At 41.0% G+C, this 26091-nt stretch overlaps 1 protein-coding gene across 5 annotated transcripts in view; it reads right to left on the reverse strand.

Annotated features, from left to right (window-relative positions):
- Positions 1-887: 887 nt before the first annotated feature.
- Positions 888-26091, reverse strand: part of TMEM71 (transmembrane protein 71) — a 31204-nt gene continuing 6000 nt past the window's right edge. For 3 of the 5 annotated variants that reach the window (XM_059395185.1, XM_059395184.1, XM_059395187.1), the window contains 7 exons: positions 25355-25527; positions 15027-15077; positions 13027-13200; positions 9058-9133; positions 5356-5417; positions 5194-5254; positions 888-2152 (listed from right to left, as the gene is read on the reverse strand). In XM_059395185.1, the coding sequence (XP_059251168.1) occupies positions 2137-2152; positions 5194-5254; positions 5356-5417; positions 9058-9133; positions 13027-13200; positions 15027-15077; positions 25355-25527 (613 nt within the window). In that variant the 3' untranslated portion in view covers positions 888-2136. The remainder of the gene's footprint in view (positions 2153-5193; positions 5255-5355; positions 5418-9057; positions 9134-13026; positions 13201-15026; positions 15078-25354; positions 25528-26091) is intronic. The other 2 variants (XM_059395186.1, XM_059395188.1) reach the window with 2 other exon arrangements.

The raw sequence follows: 26091 nt of genomic DNA on the forward strand, positions 1-26091 counted from the left end.
TGAATTGTACATTTATGATCACTATTATTTTAAGAATCAGTCAAGTCTTCATCTTACCAGCATGTTTCCAATACTTCCACATATCCTAAATAACATATCTCTCAAAAAAAATCTTGAAATCTCCTATAAGTAACCTGTTATCACTTTTCAATATAAACATTAATAATACGATTTCTTGGGTTTTCTCTAATTTTTTTCTTTCTTTCTTTTTTTTTTTTTTTCATTTTATTTGCCTTGTATCTCTTGGCCATTGGTACAAGATCCTCTGGGATACTCTGGTGTGTTTTCCCAGAATATTACTTAACTCTCTCGTAATCCTCCAGTCATTTCTGGTGATAAGGGAAGTTGACACTTCGGTGGTCCCTACTCTCCTCGTCTGCCCTACTCTACACAGTCTTTCATGTTCGGGGTAAATCACAATTTTTTTTTTAAGACTCATTTGTGATTGTCTAACACCTTTTTTTCCCCCTTTGGGGTAAATCATAATTATAGACGAATACATGTGTCCTTTGGGAGAGAGGTGAAGGGAGATTTCACTGCAGACGAGGAGAAGGTGATGTGATGCTGGAAGCAAGCTGTGTGCCTGGAAGCTGGAGAAAGGAGCCACCTTGCAAACAGAAGCCGAAACTGGCAAGGAAAGAGATTTTTCGCTGAACCCCCCAGAAGGAAAATAGTGCTGCCAAACTTTGATTATAGACTCCAGAGATATGAGACAATAAATTTGTGTCATTTAAAGCCACCAGTTTGTGGTAATTTGTTATGGCAGCTATAGCAAACTAATAGTGTCCAAATAACGAATTGCAGTCGTGACTGCTCCTTATGATAGATAAATGATAGATAGATAGATAGATGATAGATAGATAGATAGATATAGGCACATAGATATACTTTGCTGACGACCTCATTTATTTAGTAGTACAGTACTTTTTAAAATCAAATTCACTAAATACAAATAATACAAAGAGTGATATTGTAATATTACCATTTTAAGCAAAGACAATTTTCTCCACACAGGTGTCTAGCTGGAGAATACCCTACATAACAACTTTGAACTGCAGGCTACGTTTGCCTCAAGAACATATTCCAAGCAAGAGCAATGATAGGGAGCATCTTCTATACTTCTATGTCCCTTCACCCAGCTGAGCGACTGCATTTTTTATGCATTTCATTTTTATGCATTTCAAGGCACTTTGATATTTTGTCTTTTGGGGGGGGGGGCTTAAAGATTTTTTTCTTTTATATCTTTATTTTTTTAAGGTTTAATTTTTATTTATTTGACAGAGAGAGACAGAGATCATAAGCAGGCAGAGAGGGTGGGGGAAGCAGGTTCCCTGCTGAGCAGAGAGCCTGATGTGGGGCTCGATCCTAGGACCCTGAGATCATGACCTGAGCTGAAGGCAGTGGCTTAACCTACTGAGCCACCCAGGCGCCCAATCTTATATCTTTATTTTAATCGCTCTTAAGTGAAAGGTAATCATGAGCTCAAGAAGACTGAAAACTTTGTAAGAAAATGGCTCAAAAGAAGAATGTGCTTTCCCAAAGAAAATCTCTTTTATGCCCATTTTCCATTAACCTGCATCTGCTGACACCGACCCCCACCCAGCCACTCTTCGGGGAGAATGGTGAATTTTTTTCTACATTGTATTTTATGCTCAAACTGTGATTTATTTATTTTCAAGTTGGTATTGATTACAGAGACTTGCTTACATTATTCAATTAAAGCACTTCAGCAAGGAAGAGGCGTTTGCGGGCAGGCCCAGGAATCTGCATTGTTACAAGTGCCTCATGGAATTCTCTAAATGGAAATTAATGTTTGAAAACCATGCGTCAGGGAATAAGAGAGGAATATCTACCCAGGTGGTTGTTTCTCTATCACAGTTTCTAGTCTGTCCTTTTCAACTGCTAGTGTTGCAAAGGAAACACAAATTAATACTATTTTCATGAGCACATTACAGTTACGAGGACACAAATGAGATTTTTTTTTAAAACACATAACCAAATTAAAATATTTTTTTCTCAATTATCCAGCTCCTCATTCTCCTCCAATAAAACAGTTGATTCCAAGCAGACTGCAAATCAGACAATTTCTGGATATTCAGATTGAAGGCATTCATCAGAGACATTCTTAAGTGGCTGTCAAATTTTGGCAAACCTAGATCAGAGAAGAGAGAAGAGAAATGCATGATTCATCCACATAGGCGTGAAATGTGATAACTACTGCAATCACTGTGTGCATGGGGGCACGCGCGCGCGCACACACACACACAAGCTTAACTAATTGTAACTAGGAAGAGTGGAGCCTCAACTTGGAGTAACTTTTATTTTTATCGCAGCTTGGTACTTAGTTAACCACCATTTCATATTGTTTTCTTTATCCACCTGCATCGCTTCCTCCAGAGCAGAAATCCTTACAGGGTTTTCCCAATATTTCTACTTGCTAAAGTTTATTCATTCATTCACCAACTGTAGAAACACACATTCTGACATGTAGGAGTCGAGGGAACAGATGTTACCCATCGCCTTACTATGACATCAAAAATGTGCAAAATGCACCCTGCCGATGCCAACACATCATTGGTAACAAGGGATACCTGCGATGACCTTCATTTGAAAGGGGCACTTGGGCCGATGATGAGCCATGTGGATAGTCCACAGATTCACAGACTTTAAATTGAACAAATAAAGTGGTTGAGTGAAAATCGCGTTATAGGATGAAAAGAGATGGACTTGAGAGGTACGAAGTGTGAAAGAATAGAGCCCTAATCTAATCGACTACGTACAGTGCAGAACAGGTGTGGGATAGCTGCACCACTAATGTTTGTGGAGTTGAATTAAGTGCTTGCACTCCTCCCCCTTAGGTTTTCATCCTTGATTGCTAGAGCAGCCTTATGAGTCATCCTTACCTCTTGATTTTAATAACCATGTCTTTGGTTTATTGGCTTCTGGATATGTTTATGTGTGAGGGAGAGAGTTACAAAATGTTTGATATACAGACACAGAGCTCTTGGCTGCAAAGGAAGTATTTTAAGAAATGATGCAGCAAATACATACAAATTGATGAATATTCATGGTATATGTACTATTCTCAAGACATTGAGATGCATACAAGAATAAAATCATTAGCCCTTGTTTTCATAGGTCTTAAATGCAATAGTGTGTGTACAAGAGGCTGGGGAGAGGGCAGCCAATGGGACAAAAATAGAGAGGGAACAAAAGAAGAACAAGGTAAGTACAGACACAAATAATCAAAGGAGGGATCTTATTGAGGCTGTAGATGAGTGTATGTAGGATAGAAATATCATCATCATCCTGATCTAATTTCTTTTAGGAGAGAACAAACAAGGAGCTCAAAACAATGGCAAGTGCTCTGAAAGCAACAGGTGACACTATGCCCTACAGGTGAGACTTTGGAATTCCAAGAAGACGCCCCTTCTTCCATACCGCCATCCCTCCCAGACTGGCAAAACCACTCTCCTGATGTTCCCCCAGCCTCTGTGCTAACTCTGTACTTGCACTAACCATATTAAATGGGACTTCACCTTGCCCTTTACATGTCTCTTTAGACTTTGCAATCTTAAGGCCTTGGCATAGCAGCCTTGGCACCTAGAGGCCATGTCTGACAGTTAGGAAAGACTCCATATTTTTCTCCTGGGTGCAACCAGACATTCAGCACAGCACAGAATGCATCATAAGTTTTCAACAAAGATTTAGTAGGCTAAGTGATGTCACTTTAGAAATAAAGGGGTAAAGATTTTAAAAACCATTTTGCCAAGGTTCACACAGTTAATGTGCAAAGAATTACCTAGAGAGGTTATTAAAAAAAGAAGGCTCCTTGGAAATTCTTGGATTCAGAAGAGCTGGAATCAGGAGAGAAGCTCTCCAGTTGGTTCTAGAGCAGATGTCCCCATCCCATGCATTGAGAGACTCTGCTCTCATTACAGAATTCTTAACCAGATGATACCTATATTTCTGATTAATTGTACAAATTCACCTTAAAAATCCAAAGAGAAAAGATTTGAACAAGTCACACCATCTGACAAGCAACAACAATGTTTCCACTTCTGAAAGTGGAGGTACAAAATGGCTCTTTGTGTGAATATCTGTTGTTTAGACATTGTTGGTTAGTCCAGTCCTGAATGGTGTGACATCTCAGGCCAGAAAGTTGAGTGTGCATGCATTTTTGTCATTAATGCCAAGTGAGGTGCACTCCAAAGTTTCTGCAGACCTAGAGAGTGACCTGTAGCTTGAGGGAAGGAGTGAGTATCTTAGAGGAATTTAAGTCATTAATATACAAGGGCTACTGAATAAGAATTTTTTGGGTGGCCTCAGGACCCACTTTCCTAACTATGAGGTTAAACAAATCTTAGCTATATCAATGCCTGCCCCCCCAGAAACCCTGGAATGTGAGGAAACGAGGAAACAACGGGAAACATCAGTCAGAGTGTCAGGAAATCAATACTGGCTAGAGTCCCAAACAAAATAAATCTTCATTAAGTCCCATTGTGATTTCAGAATTAACACAATGATTTCATAAATAGGGCAACATTGTGTCAAGAGCAAAGGTCAGTAAACTAATTTGAATTGTAGACATCCATCTGTCTCCAGTCTATGGGAGCTGGCCTCTGGCAGCCATATTGAAGAGAAGGTAATTAGTACCATCCATCTTTTGATGGGATGGTGTTTTGCAGACTGTTTGAAATTCTGCAAACATCTCACTCAGACCCCAGTAACCCTTTGAAATATGATGAGCCATGGCAGTTAGCACACAGGGGGCTCATTACAAGAGTGAGAGATGGCAGAGAAACCACACTTTGTAACTGAGACCACTTCACGGGCAGTTTGCTGGTTATTTGGGAAACTATAAGATAAAGTCCTCTCAGTAAGAGGTATTTATAAAGGGCAGTGCTATGCATCTATAAAAGCACTTTGAAATTACTTAAAATTTCTAAGTTCATGTTATTTATTAAGTCCTACCTCCTCAAAGCTTAATTGTCTATTTTGAGGATTTTGTAAGAATTTAAGAGACAGAATGATAATGCCATTAGATTTTAGCATGAACAGGAAGTATTCTTAAGGACAAGTGATCAGGACCTTTCCTGTGTGTAGTCATTGTCATCTATTACTCAGCAAGAAGCATTCTCAGAGAGCAGATTATAGTCATCTCTGACCAGACGGTGATAAGCCAATACTTACTGAGCATAGGTGGTGGTTTTGACATAGCTGGCAAGGCCAAGAAATAATGGCTTGACGGTATCTTGGACAAGAAAGAGAAAATAGTTAAGAAATATTTTTAAATGACCCAAATTGGAATAAAATACAAGGATCAGGGGAATAACTTGAGAAGTGGCTACTTACAGGCAAGAATCACCACCAGTGAACATGTGAAGACACTGACTAATATTCCTTCCAGAAACCATCTGAAACAACAGGATTTCTCAGGTTTAGCAAACAGATTATGCCTTTCAAACACATGAGATGTTCTTGTAGACTAAAGGCTTATGGTTTACTTTAAGAATTACAGTAACTATAGTAATAACCGTATTGTGGTGTTACTGAAGGATAGACATGGGGGTCAATGGCAGAGAATGGAAAGACCAGAAGTGAACCCATATGGATACAGTTAACTGAGTCTTATCAGAGGAGAAAAAGCAGTTTGGTGGAGAAGGATATCCTTCTCAGCAATGGTGCTAGAACAATTGTATATCCACATGCAAAAGATGAACGTCCACATACACATCACACCTCAACACAAAATTGAACTATGTAACTCAAAATAAGCCATAGTCTGAAATGTAACCACAAAAGTATCAACTATTTAGAAGAAACAAAGGAGAAAATCCATAGACCAACTGCTTTACAACCTTGCCCAAAAAGTATGTTAAAATTCTGTGGGTTTTTTTTTTAATTAAATTTTATTTTCTCAGTGTTCTGAGATTCATTGTTAAAATTTTGGGTTTTTACTGATCTGATGGGTATCGTTTCACAGGGTGGAATTTTTTTTTAGAAGATTTTATTTATTTATTTATTTATTTATTTATTTGTCAGAGAGATTGAGAAAGCATCCACAAGCACGGGGAGTGGCAGGAGGGATGGCAGGTAGTGAGCAGGGAGCCTGACATGGGGGTCTGATTCTAGTACACTGGCATCATGACCTGAGCCAAAGGCAGACACTTAAGCAACTGAGCCACCTAGGTGTCCACAGGGTGGATCTTTTTAACAGAATCATTTACTTATTGTTTGTATTTTCAAAAAATGAATCACTGAAAGAAATTATAAATAAATATGGAAGGGAAAGGAAAATATCACTAAAAAACTCCACTGGCCTAAAGCAGCCATTAATAAATATTGATGAATATCCTTTTAGACCTTTCTTTGTATGCATTGAAGTTATTAAACTGAAACTTAACCAATGTACAATAAATCATTTGAAGTGCACATCTTGGTTTTCTTTCTTTCTTCTTCGTTTTTTTTTTTTTAAATCCTGAACTCCTCTATTCCCTACCCAGATGAAGATATGGAATATTTCCAGCAGCCTCTAACATCTCCTTTGCTTACTCTTTTCCCCAGAGTTAACCTTTCTTTCTTTTTTTCTTTCTTTTTTTTTTTTTTTTTTAAGAGAAGTAGAGAGGGTTAGGAGGGACAGAGGAAGAGGGAGAGACAGAATCTTAAGTAGGTTTCATGCCTAGTGCAGAGCCCCACATGGGGCTCAATTCACAACTCCAAGATCACGACCTGAGCTAAATCAAGAATCAGATGCTTAACTGACTAAGCCACACAGAGGCCCCCTTGACTACTTTCTTAGAGTTGTAATAATGGATTCATTTTGCCTTTTCTTGAATTTTACATGTATCTGCAATCATACACTCTTTTCTCTGAGATTCATCCATGCTATTATACATATCAATAATTTTTCCTTTAACCAATCTCTTACTTACATAATCTTTTTAAAATTTTTGAATAACTTTAGATACACGGAGAAGTTGCAAAAATAGCACAGAGCATTTTCATTTACCCCTCACTGAGCTTTCCCAGGGATCAGTATCTTATACTGATCAGTATTAGTATCTGATCAGTATCTTATAACACTATGGCATAGTGTCATAATGAAAGAACCAATATTGGTACTTCACATTCAACTCCACACGACTTTTGGACTTTACAGTTTTTCCCTAATTTATCCATGTTCCATGAAGCCATCCAGGATGCCTCATGACATTCAGTCATGTCTCCTTATGTTCCTCTGGGCTGTGACAATTCTCAGACTCTCCTTGGTTTTGATGACCTTGATAGTTTTGAGGAGTCCTGGTCAGATAATATGTAGAATGTTCTCAATTGAAGTTTTTCTCTGATTGGACTGAGGTCTGGAAGACCACAGAGACAAAGTGCCATTCTCATCACATCATATCAAGGGTACATGTTATCAGTATAGCTTATCTCTGTTGATGTTCACCTTGACCATCTGAGCATCTGAGGTCATATTTGACAGGTTTCTTGGCTGTGAATTTCCTTTTTTCCCCCTTTCCATGCTCTGCCTTTTTTCAGGCAAGTTTCTAAATGCAACTCCCACTCAATGGATGGTGAGTTAAGCCCCTTACCGGGGTTGGGGGGGACGGGAGTTGGGGAGGTTCGTATCTAGAGGAATTAACCAAAGAGGAACATTTCATTAGTTGTCCCATGAAATAAAAGTTTCCATGATCAACTAAGGTTGGGAAACATTCATAGATAACATCTTAACATTAAGTTAAATAAAGCTAATCATGTTTCTTCCTTATGCTATTTCACTGGGTCTATATTAGGCTAATGCACATATGATTCTCTGACTTGGGATACACAATGCAGAATTTTGCAAACTTATTTTTAACCACAAGACCTCCCCCACTTTTTGTTCTTTTGGTCCCACTGTAATCTAAAAATATTTAATACTACTTAAACCTCTTAATTATCAGGGACACTTGTTTTAAAATACAGATTTTCACTAGATCGGAATTAGTGTCTCAAGGGCTGGGATCCAGGACTTTGTATTTAAAAACACAACTCTTCCAAGTGATGTGAGTATTTAACCCTCAAGAGGTGGGACTTGAGAGCAAGCAACACTTGCTTACCAGAGTGCAAACACCCAAAGATCCCAGGTCTAGACCATTTATCCCTGTTTCATTGATTCAACAAACACTGATGAGCCCCTGGCACTGGGGATACAGAAGTGAAGGAGACACACAATGTCTCCACTCTCATGGAGCTCACATTCCTTCAGGGAGAGATAGGTCATTAACATTTAAACAGGTGAACACATAATAGGTCACATGGTGATAAGTGCTCTACGAAAAGTAAAGTGAGGCATGTGTGGTATAAAGTGGTATGCTATTTATACAGGGTTGTCAGAGAAGGTCTCTCTGATGATGTGACATTTGAACAGATTCCAGAAAGAAGTAAGGACACATGTTATAGGGCTTTCTAGAGAAGGCTGTACTGGGCAGAATAAATAGCAAGTGCAAAGGCCCTGAGGCATGAGTGCACTTAGCATAGAAGGGATTTGACCGCTGCCCTAGAGACTTGGGCAAGAAAAGAATAAAAATGGCATGCTGAATAGAGGGTAGAACAAAAATGTGCCTATAATCAGGCAAGAGCATTATGAGATCTGAGATTCTGAGTGGGCTTCCCTGGAACAGATACTTCATGTGAGGATATAACAATGTAATAAGAAAGATGGAGTCCCAGCAGGGACTTCACATGACCTTATTGGAGCTTCAAATGCCTTTGAACTCCAAGTGGGGTTACTCAGGTTTTAATTGTAGCAGGGAGTCACTAGAATTTAAATGAAAGATCATACATAATAAAATCCAAATTCCTAGCAAAACCCACTGGCTTTTGTACACTCTGTGAGATAATGAGAGGGGGGAAGTGATAGAAAAAGAGGCACTTAAGGGGCACAGGCAAAAGAACCGATCGTAACCACGGAGCTACTGAAAATGCATTGTGGAATCGGGTGAAGAAATTATCAATCAATTACAGCTTTATTAATTATGAAACACTGCTGCATGAAAATAAAATTTGAATTACCTTGCACATGCACAGATGATGAGGAACACAGCCAGCAGAATTGCTGGAAAGGAGACATCTTGCCACAGACTGGCTTCTAATAGAAAAAATAAAAATAAATGAATTAGAAACCATTGCTGACAATCTTAGAACAACAAAATTACAATAAAATTTCTTTTTTATACACCAAAAAACCCCCACGAAACACATTTTCAAATGTATGTCAGCTCAAGCAATTTGCCGTAAGTAGCAAGATAAAATTATCGATGCCATACAGATTCATTCAACAGATAATTTTAGCAAATAATAAATTTTTTCTGTCTTTAAGAAATGATTATGCTACACAAACAGTTTTGGAGCTTGCCTTTTACTGTAAAATTTTTACTGGGGAAACATTTTGTGGAATATAAGCTAATGTCAGAAATCTAATTCTGATGATGATGACAATCAAGCCTAAAAGTTATAGACTGCCTTACAATTCACAAAGAGTTTTCATACCTCCTTGAGTCAACACAACAAACTGTAAAGTAGGAACCACTGTCATTGCTCTTATGTGAGAAGACCAAGACTGAGAGATGATGAAATCTCCCCAAGGTGACATAGCTCTGAGGTGTCAGAGCCAAGGTTTAAAAACCATGTCTAGCCTGAACACAGTGTTTTGCTTGAAATGGGGCAGGGAAAGAGAATTGCAACTTTGCATACTGTGAGTCTCTAGAGGGAAAAAAAAAATGTATACTAAGAACTATTTATCCTTGAAAAACTCTGCTATGAATAAAATATTTCAGTGCTATAAAGCCACATTGGAAATGACAGGAAATCCCCTAGGAATTGTAATCATTGAAGTCAAACCGATCATGAACCTGAATATTACTGGAGTGATCTAAAAGAAATCAGAGTTGGCTTAAGAAGAATCACACAAAGATCTAAAGGAAAGGAAAAAGAGACCTCAGCTTAATTTCTGCCAAATGCTTCAAAAGCTTTATTTTGCAACAGTTGTTTAAAACTTGGAATGACTCTGTGCTGTGAATGTATTTATTTCTGCTATTTCTGCTATGAATGAAGATTGAGTCAGCTAACAAAACCTACTTAGTCCATAATGTGGGTGGCGTACTAAAGATTGGCAGTGCAAAATATAGCAGTTGTGAATGATGTCACTGAGAATGTACGGTATTTCATGTATACTGTGAATTCAATAAGTTATTGTGGGTTCAGCTGAACACTTAACCATTCTTCTAAAATGTGTTTGTATTCTTAGCTGACTCTGATTTGATATGGAATTTGGAAAACATTTCTTTACAGAAACAAGTCCAGCTTGACAGACCGCCAAAATCATTAGGCTTGAACAGTGAACAGAGACTGGTTTAAATTCAAATTCTACAAAGATACGATTATGTAATTTGATACAAGGTATTCACTAGTTCATTACATCAGTAGCCATTTACCTACTATCTAGTTTGGCTTAGTTCAACTGTTACTTCCTTCAGGAAGCCCTCCTTGATTCCTTCAATTCCTCTATGGCTCTTAGCTACTCCTTCTCTATACCCCCATTATCCCTCATGCATTTGCATCAGCAACCTTAACAAACTGAATTAAAAGTGCTTTCTCTAGATTTCCCCACTAGCTTGCAAAGTCACCAAGAATAGTAAGCATCTAACTGCTGTTCTTTGGTGGCACAAGGTGGTGCCCATGGGGAGCCACCTCTCCCTGCTCTTAGTACGTGATTCACTTGGAGACTGAGCTCCCTCCCAGCATCCAATCTCCTTCCAGCCATCTGGAGCTTCACAGACTTATCGACAAAGTTATTCGTTTTGCCATGTAGATGGAACCCTTCCAGAACCAGTGAAACTGGGTCTCTTATTATAACTCAAGAAGGCTATGATCTCTTTCCGCTAGACTGGAATCTGGGAAGTTGCAAGCACAACGCTATCAAGAAGCATCATAGAGTAATAATAGCCTTTTAAAAAAGATTTTATTTGTTTATTTGAGAGAGATAGAATGAGAGACAGAGCATGAGAGGAGAGAGGTCAGCAGGAGAAGCAGACTCCCTGTCCAGCAGGGAGCCTGATGTGGGACTCAATCCTAGGTCTCCAGGATCATGACCTGAGCCGAAGCAGTCGCTTAACCAGCTGAGCCACCCAGGCGCCCCAGTAACAGACTTTTTAAAGAGTAAAGCTGACATAGAAGACAAGAAACAACAGGAGTAGAGACTGACAGTAATCTGAAATCTATGCCCAGAATTTTCATTAATGAACCAATAAATTACATTACTGATTAATCCAACTTGAATTGGGTTCCCACCCACTGCAACTCAAAACATCCTGACGGACAGAGATGATGTCCGGCAGGCCTCTATCCTTAGTGGGTAGAAGATCACCTGGACTGCATACTCACAACCTACGTGTGAAGGAAATCAAACAGAATCGGATGGAGACCTTGTTTGCCCAAGGACTTCACAGTGGGAGAAGAGGAGGAAAATGTTTTCAATAGATTAAGTTCAGAGGGCTAGAGAATCGGAGGGAAGTGTTACCCCCACCAGCCCGAAGGGGACAGACAAGGGCCCACAGAGGTGTTCTTAAGTCTGGGCCTTGAAGGGGGTAGGGGCCTTCCAGGTACAGCAGTCTGGAGACACATTCTGGACACGACAGAGCAAAGCACATGTACAAAGGTTTACCTGACCTGTCTAAACTTGAGTATCCCTATCTATGAAATGAAGATAGCACACTTAATTGGTCCACCAGTTTTGGAGCACCTGCTCTGGATCAGGTGCTATGTGGGCTGGTTGGTATCCAGATGACTGAGACATACTGTCCACCCTCAAGTAGCTCAAAGCCTGGTGGACAAGACGCAAAAGCAAATATGCAAGCGTAGTAAATATGCAAGAGCAGTCTAGGAAATGGGCATGAGAGAAGGAACCCTTGAAATCTAGATGAGTACCAAGAAGGGTCACGTAACCGCCCCCCTAACCCCTGGAAAACAAGGTGGGACCTCTGGAGGAGGTGACTGTGGGCCATCTGGAAACTGTCTAAACAATGAAAGTTGCTCTCTCTGTCATCCCAGCACCTGGAAGGGAACCACAAAAGCCTTGAACAGTCACCTAGTAGCTGACCTGGGAACCAAATGGAACGGGGGCACAGTGAGGAAGAATGGTCAGTGAGATGCAGATTCATGGTTTTGTGAAGACAAATAAAGAGAAGATTTTTTTTTTTCTGTTCAACCTCAGTCTTATGTAATCATAATCTCACATACATTTTGAGTACTTGGGATACAGGACACGTGATGCTAAGTGCTTTCCACGAATTATTTTAGTCGTGACAAGGTAGGAACTATGATATCTCCATGTACAGATGAAAATGCTGTTTTAGAGAGTTCGGGGAACCGCTTCTGAGTTACAGCTAACAAGTGGGGGCTGGGCTTTGAACCTTGGCAAACTGAGGGACAGAGACTTGATGCTGCGCTGTGTGCAGACATGATGAATCTGATGTTGGCAAACTGGAGGTTGAAGAACATGCTTGTTGAATTTATTTCAGATTTACTCCTGACAGGAAATACCAATACCTTTATATCTTTTGACTTTTCCTTGCCAGAGGCATTGCACTAAAGGGTGCTTCTGTCTTCCTTCCTTTCTTTTTCTTCTTATAGAATATGTCACAGATACAGCGAAGTATGAAACATAAAATCACAGACACCTGTGTACGCATCACCCAGCTTCAGCAAAGCTTCACATTTTGCCAAATGTCTTCAGGGTTTTTAAGAGTAGAAATAAAACACTGCAAATCCAGTCCTTCTGGTGCCTCTAAGATGACACCCTGAAAGCAGGGACCTCCTCTGCTCGTGCGCCACCTGCGGCTGCAGTGCCCCGGTCCTCCCCTGCGCCCACAGGCAGATCCCGTTCCCAAGTGCACCTTAGTCATCTCTAACTCATTCTCTGGCCCTGAAAGGAGGAATTCTTTGGGTGTGGTATAGATTTAAAAAAAAAAAAACAAAACTCACTTGCACGATCCAAAATGTTCCCTGGGAAATGTTCAGAAGCCATCACATGAGACTGAAGAGCCCCATCGTGGGAGTTCTGTCGTGGAATCTGAGACATGTCATGGCTAGAGGAGGGGGCTACATTCGGCTGTTCCGACTCCCAGGCATCAGTCAGGGAACAGTCAGAATCCCCGCCTGGAAAAGAAGAAGGGCTCAGTGTGCGGTGCTGGTGTGCGGTCAGTGGCTCTCCAGGTGCAGTAGCAAATGGTCATTGCCATAGCGACGCTTTGGGAGTCTGATGGGAGATGGGTCTCTGAGTGGGGTGGCATTTCAATTTGTCCTCATCTTTGAAGGCCCCAAAGGAAAAGGCTCTTCAGTGCAGAGACAGCAAAGGCCAGAAGCTTGAAAGCCTCGTGAAGAAGGACCATTCCAATACGATCAGAGCAAAGGGACCCACTGGGACATAAGGCTGGAAAGCAAGAGTGAGAGCAGGTCACACAAGGCACTGACTTATGCTGCAGGCAGGGGAGAGCTGGAGTGTCTCTGAGTGAGGGTGTCACTGGACATCCACACTTCTGTGGTATTTTCAGGTGGATAAAGCATTATGTGGTTTTAGTATATGGTAATATCCAGGTGGCCTTGCAAGTAATCATGAGCTAGTAGCCTAAGACTCAGGTAGAGAAGAAGATTCGTTTATAGGATATCTCACTCTTAATCCCTGAGTGCAGTGGGAGTTATACAGATGGATTTGAGAGATTTGTAATGAGTATATGAGAGAGGCTCGTGAGCCATGAGCCTCTCTCATATATTCATCAGAGGTAGAGGGAGAGGGAGAGAGAGAGAATTTCAAGCAGACTCCCTCCTGAGCAAGGAGCATGACTCAGGGCTTGATCTCTGGACCCTGAGATCATGACCTGAGCTGAAATCAAGAGTCTAATAATCAATGGACTGACCGGCCCAGGCCCCCTCGCCTCTCATCTCTATTGCAAACAATAGCAGAGCCAACTCCTTCTATTTCTTATTCATCCATTCAGCAAACATTCACTGGATGTGATTCTATACGAGGAGCTGACCCAGCTGCAAGGATACAATGGTGAAGACGATGTCTCGGTCCTCATGCACCTCATGCTCGGGTCGAGGAGAAAGAGAATAGCTGTGAAGGGCATTCTCCCTCTGTAAAATACCTTGAGATGCTGGATCAAATATAATAAAGATCTCAACTTTTTTTTTTTTTTTTCATTCAAGGAGGCTGTGGTTTGGAGAGGGACAGGTATACACACCAACAATGAAGATGCTGTGGGGTCATTGCTAGCATGAAGGGCAGCAGAAGGCATCCAGGGAGAGTCTAGGAAGGAATGTCTGAGTCCATCGGGGCAATCCAGGCATGCTTCACAGATGAGATGGTGCTTACATGAAAATCGGACAAGTAGGAGTTCTTCCAGGGAGATAGCAGGAAGAGGGGAGGGCAGACAGAATAAACAGGAAGGGAGTAGGGCCAGGAACGAGGGGAAAGGGAAAGAAGAAGAGGAGAAGAAAAGACATTAACCCACGAGAGAACATGGGGGAAGGTGTTCCCTGAATAGCGAGTGCTCCTATGAGCTTAGACAGAAGGGCATGTGAGGGTGGATACTCTTAGGAGATGATCTTGGCTGGACTGCTAAGCAGGGATCCGATCACGAAGGGCCTCATGGGTCACACTCTGTTGCTAAGATATATTTCCAGGGAATCTGGAACATGAGTGTTGAAGTGCTCACTCAGCAATAAAAGACTCATATCCCCCATTCCAGGAGCAGGGAGCGATTGTGGAATCCCCCCCAAATACATGGGGTCTTCATACAATGGTGCTCCTTAACTGGAGGAGATTTCTGCCCCCAGGGACATCTAATAATGTCTGAAGACCTTTTTGGCTGTCACAGATTGGGGGGCGGGGGGGGGGCAGGCGTGGCAGAGGAGGGAGTTGCTGCTGTCATCCAGTGACTAGAGCCCAGGGATGTGGTTAGCATCCTGGGGGCAGGCCTCACAGTGAAGGATCGTCCAGTCCCAAGTGTCAGCAATGCTGAGGTTGTGAAACCCTGTCAAAGAGAGAGCAGACCCGAGTGTAGAATGAATCCTGATCATTAGAGCTCTTTCAGCAGCTCTGGTAAGCACTTACAAGCCGAGAACATCTGTATTTTCCTACATTTTCTGTATCTTCCTGATTGCCCTTACTCTTGACAAAATACCCTGCATTCTGCCTTCATAGGGCAAACCATAATTTATGATATCATAATTATTATATAAACACATACTATTTAAAACACAATTTGTGTGGTTTTTGTTTAATACCTACTTCCCTTATGAGACTAAAACCACCATGAGAAAAAGGCCACTTCGCCTGCCCCAGCCCCAGCCCCCAGCGATGATGTGGAGCATGTTGTTAGCACTCAGTAAGGTATGTAATACACAGAGAGTTCAGGTAGCGGGGCAGGGAGAATGAGACATGTGACGCCGTTCTAACAACTTGGGCCGCTGTAACAGCATCACAGCAGCCACAGAGATGGGGTGGGGGTGGGGGGGGGTCACTGCTCAGCTTTGTGGAGGCTAAAGCTGATTTGAATTTGAGGCTTTAAGCAGGGAGAGTGGCCTCCTAGCCCAGGCTGGTGGGCTGACTCTGCATGTGGCACTCCCCTCCCACAGCCTGGATACTGAGCAAATGAGCTGGTGCTTTTGGACCCGGGAATTTCTGCCAACCCTGCAGTCTCCCTCCCACCATCCCACCCACACCCTGCGGCCGCTTGATAAAAAGCAGTCTGCAGAAGCATCCCTGCTGGTTGCCATAGAGAAAGGAAACAGCAGAAAGTAAAACACAGGGATCATCCAGTAATGTCCATGCGGCCCAGGAGGTCCTGGACCATGTGCATTGCAGCATCAATCATAATGGCCACGCTCCCAGAACAACCGAAGCATTCATCTATAGATGAAGGAATGAAGAAAATCCTGCCATTTGCAATGCCATGGAGAACCTGGAGGACATTGTGCTAAGTGAAATAAGCCAGTCATAGAAGGGCAAACACTGTGCAGGTCCACTTACAGGAGGTACCTAAAATCCTCAGTCACAGAGGCAGAGAACAGAGTGGTGGTTTCCAGGGGCTGGGAGGCACCTAATGGGGGATTACTGTTCAATGGGTATAAAATTTCAGTTACACTTGATGAATAGGTTCTAGAGATCCACTAAGTAACATAATAGCTGTATGTAACAACAGCATTGTGCTCTGCAACATTTGTAAGGAGAATGGATCTGATGTTGAGTGTTGTTACTACAAACATCCCCCAAACACACACACATATGCACACAAGGACACCGAAACTCTGGAGCGCTTGGATATTCCTATGCCTTAATTGTGGTGATGGTGCCACAGGTGTTTGCACCTGTTCAAACTCATTGAATTTACACATTAAATAAGTACAATTCTTTGTAAATCAGTTATATCTCAATAAAGCTGTCAGAGAGAGAGAGAGAGAGAGAGAGAAGCTTATCTGGTCAAATTCACATGGAAGTGAGAAAGAACTAAGAACTTTCATGGCTGATTATTTCTTGAAGGGTGACGTTTCGCTAAGATCTGCAGAGCTGTGGACGGGAGACCTGTGAGAGCAGTGAAAATGTCTCCAAGCTTGGCTGCCTTGTTGAACTCAGAGCCTTGCCCTGGGAGCTGCATCCCTGTAAAGTACTGGAATCTTATTCAGAATTTCCTAGAAGAGATGGCATTAAAGAAGGAAATTGCAAAAAAAAAAAAAAAAAAAAAATCTTAACATTAAAGAATGATCAAAGAATTTTCATCTGTGGGAAGACATGGTTTGTCCCCAATGTACACTTTCCCTAACTGACATTTAATTTTTGTCTCCAACCTTGATAATAAATGAGAGGATCCTAATGCAGATAACATTTCCACAAACAGTTCTGTTGTATTACATTTGAAGGTATTAATTCTAATCTGTTTCTCCTGATGTATTTAAATTCAATCTAGCTTACTTCCATTTTTAAAAACGGTCTGTTTCTTCTAAGTGTATTTCCATATCCTTGCATATAAAATGGGCATTATTGTTTGCTATGGAGGGAAACACAAAGCCATATACAGAGGCTGCCATCAAAGATATAGGAGAAGTATTGGCTCTGGAGAAAAGCACAGACCTCAAGCTGGGAAGCCTTGTCTGAGATTGTCCTGCCTTTCTTTCCTTGGACTGGCAGAAGTGAAGTGGGCAGTCCTGACCAGTCCTCCCTGCAGGAATGTTTTATCTTCTTTCACTATGACTCACAGGCCCTGGGAACGTCTCCCGAACTGCAGTCTCGGGGTCTGGGGAGCTGCAAAATGCCATGGCTAAAAAATGATTGCAGCTGATGAGGAAGGTGTCTAGACACAGCTGCAGAAGGGGTGAGCTAAGGATAAAATAGGCAACCAAGAAAAATCCTTTTTAGTCTGAAAAATGAGGCATGAGAAAGTCAGGGGAAGTAAGTTTTGATTGCATCCCTTGCCCAGAGAGAAAACAGCAGAACAATTTAATTTTGAATTCTTCTTGAGTCTTCTAACGAGGCAACATTTCCAGAGAAAAATAAATTGCTGATAAAAGTCACGGGGCCTTGGGTAAATCCGGAAAACAAGAAGTCTGGGGAAGATTTGATTACAGTTGACAGCAGAGATGAAGGATTTCAAAGTCCTGTGTGCACCCGGTTTGCCTAATTACTGATTTTGGAGGGGGGGGTGGTTTGATTTGTTATATTTAGAAGATATTTGGAAACCATGGGAATTTTAGCAAGATATCTCATACTCGCATAGCACTCGTGTGGTCCAATTGCTTTACAATTGTTTGGACATGTTTCCAGGAGGAAACTACGGGAAAACTAGATGTTAATTTCTGAATACGTGTAACATTGCCTTTAGAACACCGAGTCCCAGACTTCTAACAACCAACCACCATTTTCCTGGTTTTTGCTGTACCCAGAGTCTGCCTACTCTTAGCCATCTTTAATATTTTCTTTGTTTCATTAAATCTTTTACTTTGAAGGAAACGTTATGTCAATCACTTAAATGCCACAAAGAGAAAGTAAATGTAAAACTGAGTACAATGAAAATGAGACTTTATTTAATTTGCCCGAAATACCAAAAAGCTGAGCCTGTTCTTTGTTAAAAGAACTTCGTGAAAACAAAAGACTAGCAAGACTTTGAGCCTTAAAGTACCAAGATTCTAAACTAAGCCTTTCTCCTTGGTTATGTCGGAAGGGCTGAGAGAATTGGAAAAGGGACCACAGCTTCTCTGTCACTGTGAGAAATGGTGTTCGTGACTTTTTTTTTTTCCTTTAAGATTTATTATTCATTTTGAGAGAGAGAGCATGAGCGGGAGGAGCAGAGGAAGAGGGAGAAAGAGACTCTCCGCTGAGCAAGGAGCCTTACGTGGGGCTTGATCCCACAACCCTGAGATCATAACCCTAGACAAAGGCAGATGTTTAACCAACTGAGCCACCCAGGTGTCCTGGTGTTCATGACTTCCATGTCCTAGAGGGGTCGGCCACCCCAGCCCCCACTTCTGGAAATGTTGTGTCGCACGGAGAAGAGACTTACTGCATGTATTCAGGAAAGCCAACCTATAACCAAGAGATGGAAACCTCCAAAAAGCACCTGATGGGTGAATACAAGCAAGCCACTGCTGCAGCAGCATTGCCAGTGAGAAGAGTCATCCTTAAAAACGTCATGGCAGTCCAAAATAAGCAAATCCATGGAAACAGCAAGCAGACTAATGGTTGACAGGGGCTCGAGGTGGGAAGGAAGAATCGGGAATAGGTAATGACTGCTCATGAGTGTGGGGTTTCTCGTTGCGGTGGTGAAAATGTTCCAGAATTAGAAAAGGGTCATAGTGGCCTGGTGCAGTCACTGTGGGAGACAGTATGGAGGTTCCTCAAAAAATTAAAAATAGAGCCACCATATGATTACTTTACTGGGTATTTACCCAAACAATACAAAAACATTAATTTCAAAAAGACACGTGGACCTCTGTGTTTATTGCAGCATTATTTACAATAGCTAAGTTATGGAAGCAGCCTAATTGTACATCAAGGCATGAATGGATAAAGAAGATATCTCACACACACACACACACACACAAAATGGGCTACTACTCAGCCATCAAAAAGAATGAAATCTTGCCATTTGCAACAACATGCATTTGCAACAACATCTAGAGGGTATAAAGCTAAGTGAAATCAGAGAAAGACAAACACCATATATGTATTTACTCATGTATGTATTTTAAGAAACAAAACAAATGAGCAACACAGAAGAAGAGATAAGCACAGAAACAGACTCTTGACTGTAGAGAATAAACAGATAGTGATCAGAGGGGAAGTGGAGGGGATGGGCGAAACAGAGCGAGGGCTTAAGAGTACACTTATCGTGATGAGTGCTGAGTAATGATGAGAATTGTTGAATCACTGTATTCTCCCACCTAAAACTAATTTAACACTTTGGTTAACCACACTGGAATTAAAATAATTTTTTTAAAAAGTGATCAAAGTTGCACAAATACCATGTGAATACATTTTTAAGAATCACTGAATTGTATACATTAAAATGATAGATATCATGATATGTGAATTATATCTCAATTAAAAGGTAATTAGTGCTCCTGATTACTGTAGACATTTGTGCCCATCTACCTGGGATGCCAGGAGTAGGTAAAATGTGCTCTATGTTGCCTTCTGATTAAGATTTCTCATGTAACTTATTTATGAGAAAACTTTTCAAAGCTATAGGACACTTGAATTGACTTCTATATTAAGCTGTATACATTAGCCATTTCTTTATATTCTCCTCTTCTGTGACATGCTCTTCTGGTTTCCTGAGAAATCTTCCCCAGAGAACCTTTCCTGGGTATAGCGTAGTGAGCATATGTTCAAGACTCTTGGGTTGGAATTCGGGCTATGCTACTTACTAGTTTTGTGGCCTCAGGGCAAGTATCTAATCTGCCTTGGTTTCCCTCTCTATAAGAGAGATAAGGATAATATCCTTTCTATGTTATTACAAATGATAGGAATTCCTTTTTAATAATGCTGATTAACATTCCTTTATATGTATATACCATATTTTCATTCTTCATTCATCACTGATGGGCACTTGGGATGTTTCTCTATCTTGGCTCCTGTAAATAATGCTGCAATGAATCTGGAAGTGAGGATAATATCTCTTTGAGATTTTGATTTCAAATCCTCTGAGTATATGCCTAGAAGTGGGATTCCTGGATCATATGGTAGTTCTATTTTTAATTTCTTTCTTCTGTGAAACCTTTACATAGTGACTGGACCAATTTACATTCCCACCAACAGTGCACAAGGTTTCCATTTTCTTCAGAACCTCATCAAGATGGATAGGCCTAAAGGACATTATGCTAAATGAAAAAGTCAGACACAAAAGGAGAAATATTACATGACTTCATCAGTCCAAGTTTCATCTGTGCCAGATAAACAAATCCTACTCATCTAGTGCACAGTACAGAGGCTATAGCTAACAATGCTGTGTTGTGGCCAAATTTTACTAAGAGGGTCGGTCTTAGGTTCAACGTTCTTAATACATGCGCACGCACACATGGGTAATACTCCTTCACAGACACTGGAGAGAGGGGATGTACATAATACGGAGTGACTGGGGGACACCTAGAATGCTCAGGTAGTTAAGTGCCTGCTTTCAGCTCATGTCAAAAGCTTGGGGTCCTGAAACTGACCCTTATGTGGAGTTCCCTGCTCAGTGGAAGTCTTCCCCCCTCTCTGCTCCTTCCCTTGCTGGTGCTCTCTCTCTCTCTCTCTCTGAAATAAATAAATAAAATCTTTAAAAAGTACATGGGTTGGTTGGTATAATGTTGGCCCACAATAATCATTATGGTTAAGGGGAATTATGACTGGACCTTCTGATCATTCTCCTCAGTTTCTTTAACTCCCATTTCTGCTCATTCACATTTTCTGTAAATAAACCCCTTTATTCCAGAGACCCCTGTAACAACTTCTACTATTGGCTTCCAAAGCAATATCTTTAGGTCCTTTCTTGTTCTGCAATGCTTTTGTTATGTTTCCAAACCTCCCCGGGCTATCGTACTACTTCCCATTTGTGCCTCAAATTCAGTTCATGTGAAATAGAATTTGTTATCTCATTTCTTGACTCAAATCTGTTCTTTTTTTGCTACTTTAGAGCTAATAAGTCCCAAGCAGAACCAGTCCCTATGCAAGTATGTACTTTTCACGAATTAGTACATATCACCCTCACAATGATTCTATGTGCTACTAGTATCCTCTTTTATATGTGAAGAAATGGAGGTTGGGGGTGTTCATTAACTTGCCTAAGAACACTCAGGCTGGAAAAGATGGCTTCAGAACTTGAATTCAGACCCATTCAGCTCAAATGCCCATTCCCCTCTTCATTCTGCCAATCCTGTCTTCCAGATCTTCGTGATGCCTCAACTTTTCCTGCCTTCCCCCAGTGTTCTTGGATTCTTCCCACTTCTCATTGCTATAGTCACTCATTCACCAATCTGTCCATTAGGCCCTGGAGAATATTTGTTAAATCTCTTCCTTCCTCTCTACTTCTAGATGTTCCTTTGTCTGCCTCTTGGTTTTAATCGCCCCTGAGCTCCCACTTGTCACCCTTCATCCAATCTTCAGTTCATGTTACTGTCAAGGTCATCTTTGAAAATTCAAACCTGATTATGTTATCGCCCTGCTCAAGAGCCTTCTAAGGTACTTTTGATTGAGTAAGGTAAAATCCGAGCTCCTCAATATGGCACAGAAGATTCTCCAAATATATCTTCTGTCTATCTTTCCAGGCCCTACTTCCCTGCCTCCTTCTCTTCACATCGTCCTGTTTATACATCCTTGTTATTGTGGGAACTAGGATACACTCTATTTAAATAATCTTTTGTTTGTATAAGAATTATGTCTTCATTTAACAAGTACTCTATTTTTAAATTTAAATTTATCTCACACACACAAGTACATTTAAATACTGGTGAAATCTTAATCCTATTGTGTCAATGTCAATTTCCTGAGTTTGATAATGACTGTATATAGTTGAGTAAGTTGTAACCAGTGAGGGAATCTGGATGAAGTGTATGCAGGCCTTCTGTATACTATTTTTAGCAACTTCTCATGAATCTATAATTCCCACAACTTAAAAAGTTTTTTTTTTTTTTTTTAATGAATGTAGCATTGTGTTTTCTGCCCAGGAAGAAGAATGAGAAAAATAGTAAGACATGCAAGTACTAAACCATTAAATTATTATATGGTTGTATTATATGTCTCCTCTTGCCTGCTCTTTGAGCCTGGGCTGTGGGGTATATATGTTGAATTTCATCTTGGAAAGAAAAGTGAAATCCTTTCTGGCACTAGAACAAAGACTGGGTTTTTGAACCAGACAGATCCACATTGGATTCCAGTTCTGCTGTTTATAAACTAAATGAACTTGGGCAAGTCACTTAACCCTGAGCCTCACTTTCACCATAACTATAAAATATTATGATCATAAGACCTACTTCCTAGGGGGTTTGGGGATATTTAAACAGGATAATGTATATAAACAAGGTAAATACTTAAACGAGACAGAAGATACTTAGCTTATAAATAAACACGCTTGACTTCTTTCTCTAAGGTTACATCAGCAAATCCTGTTGGCTCTTTTTTTTCTCCTGTTGGCACTATCTTTGAAATGTATCCAGAATCCTCCTGCTTCTCACCTCTACCTACTTCATTCCAGCTACTATTATCACCCCAGTGAGTCACTCCAACATCATCTTAAATGATTTCCTTGCTTCTGCCCTACTACCTATCTTACCTTTAATCTGAACACAGCAGCCAGAGTTACCTTGTCAATGTATAAATAGAATCTTATTCCTCTGATTAAAATCCTCCAATGGGTTCTCCCCTTATTCAGAGTAGAAGGTGAAACTTTTGAACGGGCTTCCCATTGTCCCTGTCCTTCCCCACTGGCACAGCCACATCCCTCTGAGATCCTACCCTCTCTCTTCCCTCTCACACTCAGCCCTGGGGTGCTCCTAGCCCAGGAACTTTGCGCTGGCATTTCCTTTGCCTGGATTGTTCCTCTCCTAGATGCTTTAGTTCCACTTTGCAGCCAATGCTCAGAAGTCATTCTTACGAGGTCATCTTAATCGCCCTACTTAAACTTGCAATCCCCATCTCTTCCTCCTCTGTTTTTTCCCACACCACTTACCACTTTTAACGTGCTATGTAGCTTACATATTGTCTGTCTACCCCTACGGGGATGCAAGTTCCATGAGAACAAGTTTGCTTGCCAATATGTCCCAGTGTGTAAAATGGTCCCTGGTAGATAGCTGGCCCTCAATAAATCTTACAATTGAATGAATGAATGAATGAATGAACGAATGAATGAATTCCAGCAGAATGAACAACATGAGCACAGCCACAGAAGTGTGGAAGAACATGGTCCATTCAGGAAACTGAAAAAGGATGACTGTTCCCAGAGTAGAATGTGTGTGGGGGTGGGGGGAGTCTTTCTCCCTCCCTTCTCAGAAAGCATCTTGAAGGATCCTCAATCCCAGCCTCCATTTCTTTACCTCCCACACTCTTCACCCTCTACCCTCTGGTTCTCTTCTCTTTTTTAAAAAAGGTTTTATTTATTTATTTGAAAGAGCGAGAGAGAACACAAGCAGTGGGGGAGGGGCAGATAGAGAGGGAGAAACAGGCTACGCATGGGACCCGATGCGGAGCTCGATTCCAGGACCCCGGGATCATGACATGAGCCGAAGGCAGAGGCTTAATGGACTGAGCCACCCAGATGCCCTTCCTAGTTCTCCACCACCAATAACTTCAAGATCAACAAATCCGGTTGTCATCCTGTTTAACCCCTGAACATGATTTGTCACTGATAACTGCCCCATCCCTCTTGAAGCCCTATTTTCCTTTGATTCTTGTTTCATAACACTTAGTCTTCCTCTCACCTCTCTGGATGCCTCCTCTCAATCCCTTTTGCAGACTAATCCTGTCCTATTCACGCATTCAAAATGCTCCCTTCTGGACTCCCTCTTTGCCAACTCTACCTTCTTCCTAATGTGTCTCAGCCATTCTGTGGCTTCAGAGGCGATTCACAGATGTGTAGCTTTAACTCACACTGTCCCTTGGAGCCCCAGATTGACTTGCCCCTTATGTCCCAAAGGAACTTCACCTCAACATGCTCCAAACCATGCATGTGGTCTTCCCTCACCCAGCAAACCTACTCCCCAGATTCCTCAGACCTAGCCATTTTGTCTCTTAGCTTCCTCCTTTGCCCAGAGAAGTCCCTCCTATTTTCTGGAAAACAACTCAAATGCCACTTCAATGGGGATGACTCCTGAGTTTCTGATTGGGTCAAATTTCTCATTACATCGTATATTTTTCTCCATGGCATTTACCACAATTTTATATATTTATATTTACCACAAATTTATATTTTATATTTGTTTGTGCAATTATTTGACAAAGGTCTGAACCTCACCCCCCCCGCCCCAGCAAACTAGAGGCTGGGGTTATGTTATTTGTATTTACTTTGTGTCCCCAGACCTAGCACACTGCCTGGCAGATGGTAAGTACCCAATAAATAACCACTGTCCCCATTCTAGTAATAAAAATAATTGTAACTACAAATCACTGAGTATCAGGGATTGAAATATGCTTGACATTCATTGTCCATTTAATCTTTAAGATATACTTTGAGTTCATATCATTGTGTTTACATACATATATGTGTATCTATATACACATATTTACATATAGTAATATTGTGTTCTGTGTATTATATAATATGTATACACAGTATCATGTATATTTAATATGAATATATATGATATACATGTATATATAATACATGCATGTAGCATGTATTTCAATAGGAATACATGAATATATATATTATACTCTATATATGTATCTTGTTTTTAAAATAAGGAAACTGAGACATAGCAGAGTTAAGTAACTATCTCAGTGTGCTCACCCAGAGACTTGGACCCAACTTCAGTGTCTTTTCTCCATCTCTATCCTGTATAGACAAGATACACCGAAGATGTACAAACACATATTTCAGGTATTATCAGCTTAATAATTTACACATTTAAATTAGGCTATTTTGCATAACATGTGACATGAATACGTATGTAATTGGATCATGTAAGTAGTGTGGAGAGAACCTTGGTGATTTTTTTAAAATGTGGCCCATTCCTTCTATGCAATGATGGTCATCTCTGGAATTTATATTGATCTGGGACCGCATGGTTGCTGCTGCCCATTTGTGAATGATATTGCACTGTGGAAAAGGAGATTCAGACTCACCAGTTTCACTGCAATGCTCCATGTCCAGCCTCCTGACCCCCTCTAACCAGGTGTCCTCACTTAAGGAAGAGTCAACATCACCGAAGATGTTTCCGTGCAGCCAGGATTTAGAGGTCCTGAGGCTGAAGAGATTAGAAAAGGAACGGTGGACTCTCTTTTTCTTTCTAAATATTCTGGAGAGAAATGGAGAAATGAAAGTAGCATGATGCATAATGCATAGCAGCCACGTTTGGTTCAAAACCAAAAATTTAGTGAAAGTGATTTGATGCATAGAACCCATCTCTGTAACTCGGATATGTGAAGCTCATTTCATTTGTTCCCTCTGTTAATCCCACAGAAGTTTCTTAAATTTCTGTGTGTTCCAGGTGCCTGGATCAGTATCAAAGATGCTGAGATACAAAATAAAACCTTCGGTACAAAAAGTTCACAAACCAGTACAGGAGAGAGACAAGAACTATGCAGATGAAGCTAATGACTTCATAGAGCTTATCCCACACCAGATGTCTTTCTTTGTGGTTGACATAAAGTAACTCATATTATCCTTGGAACAGCCCCGTGAGGGAAGTACTATCCTGACCCCATTTTTCAGATCAGGAAACTGAAGCACAAAAGGTTAAGGCACTTGGTTGAGGTCATATATCTAGTAAGTGGCATAACTGGGAAGCAAACCCAGGCAGCCTGGCTCTGGCTCTAGTCCCTGGTCTGCATTACTATACTAGGTAGGGGATGTGTGCTCC

Source organism: Mustela nigripes, chromosome 3 (genome assembly GCF_022355385.1).
Source record: "Mustela nigripes isolate SB6536 chromosome 3, MUSNIG.SB6536, whole genome shotgun sequence".
NCBI classification, from domain to species: domain Eukaryota; kingdom Metazoa; phylum Chordata; class Mammalia; order Carnivora; family Mustelidae; genus Mustela; species Mustela nigripes.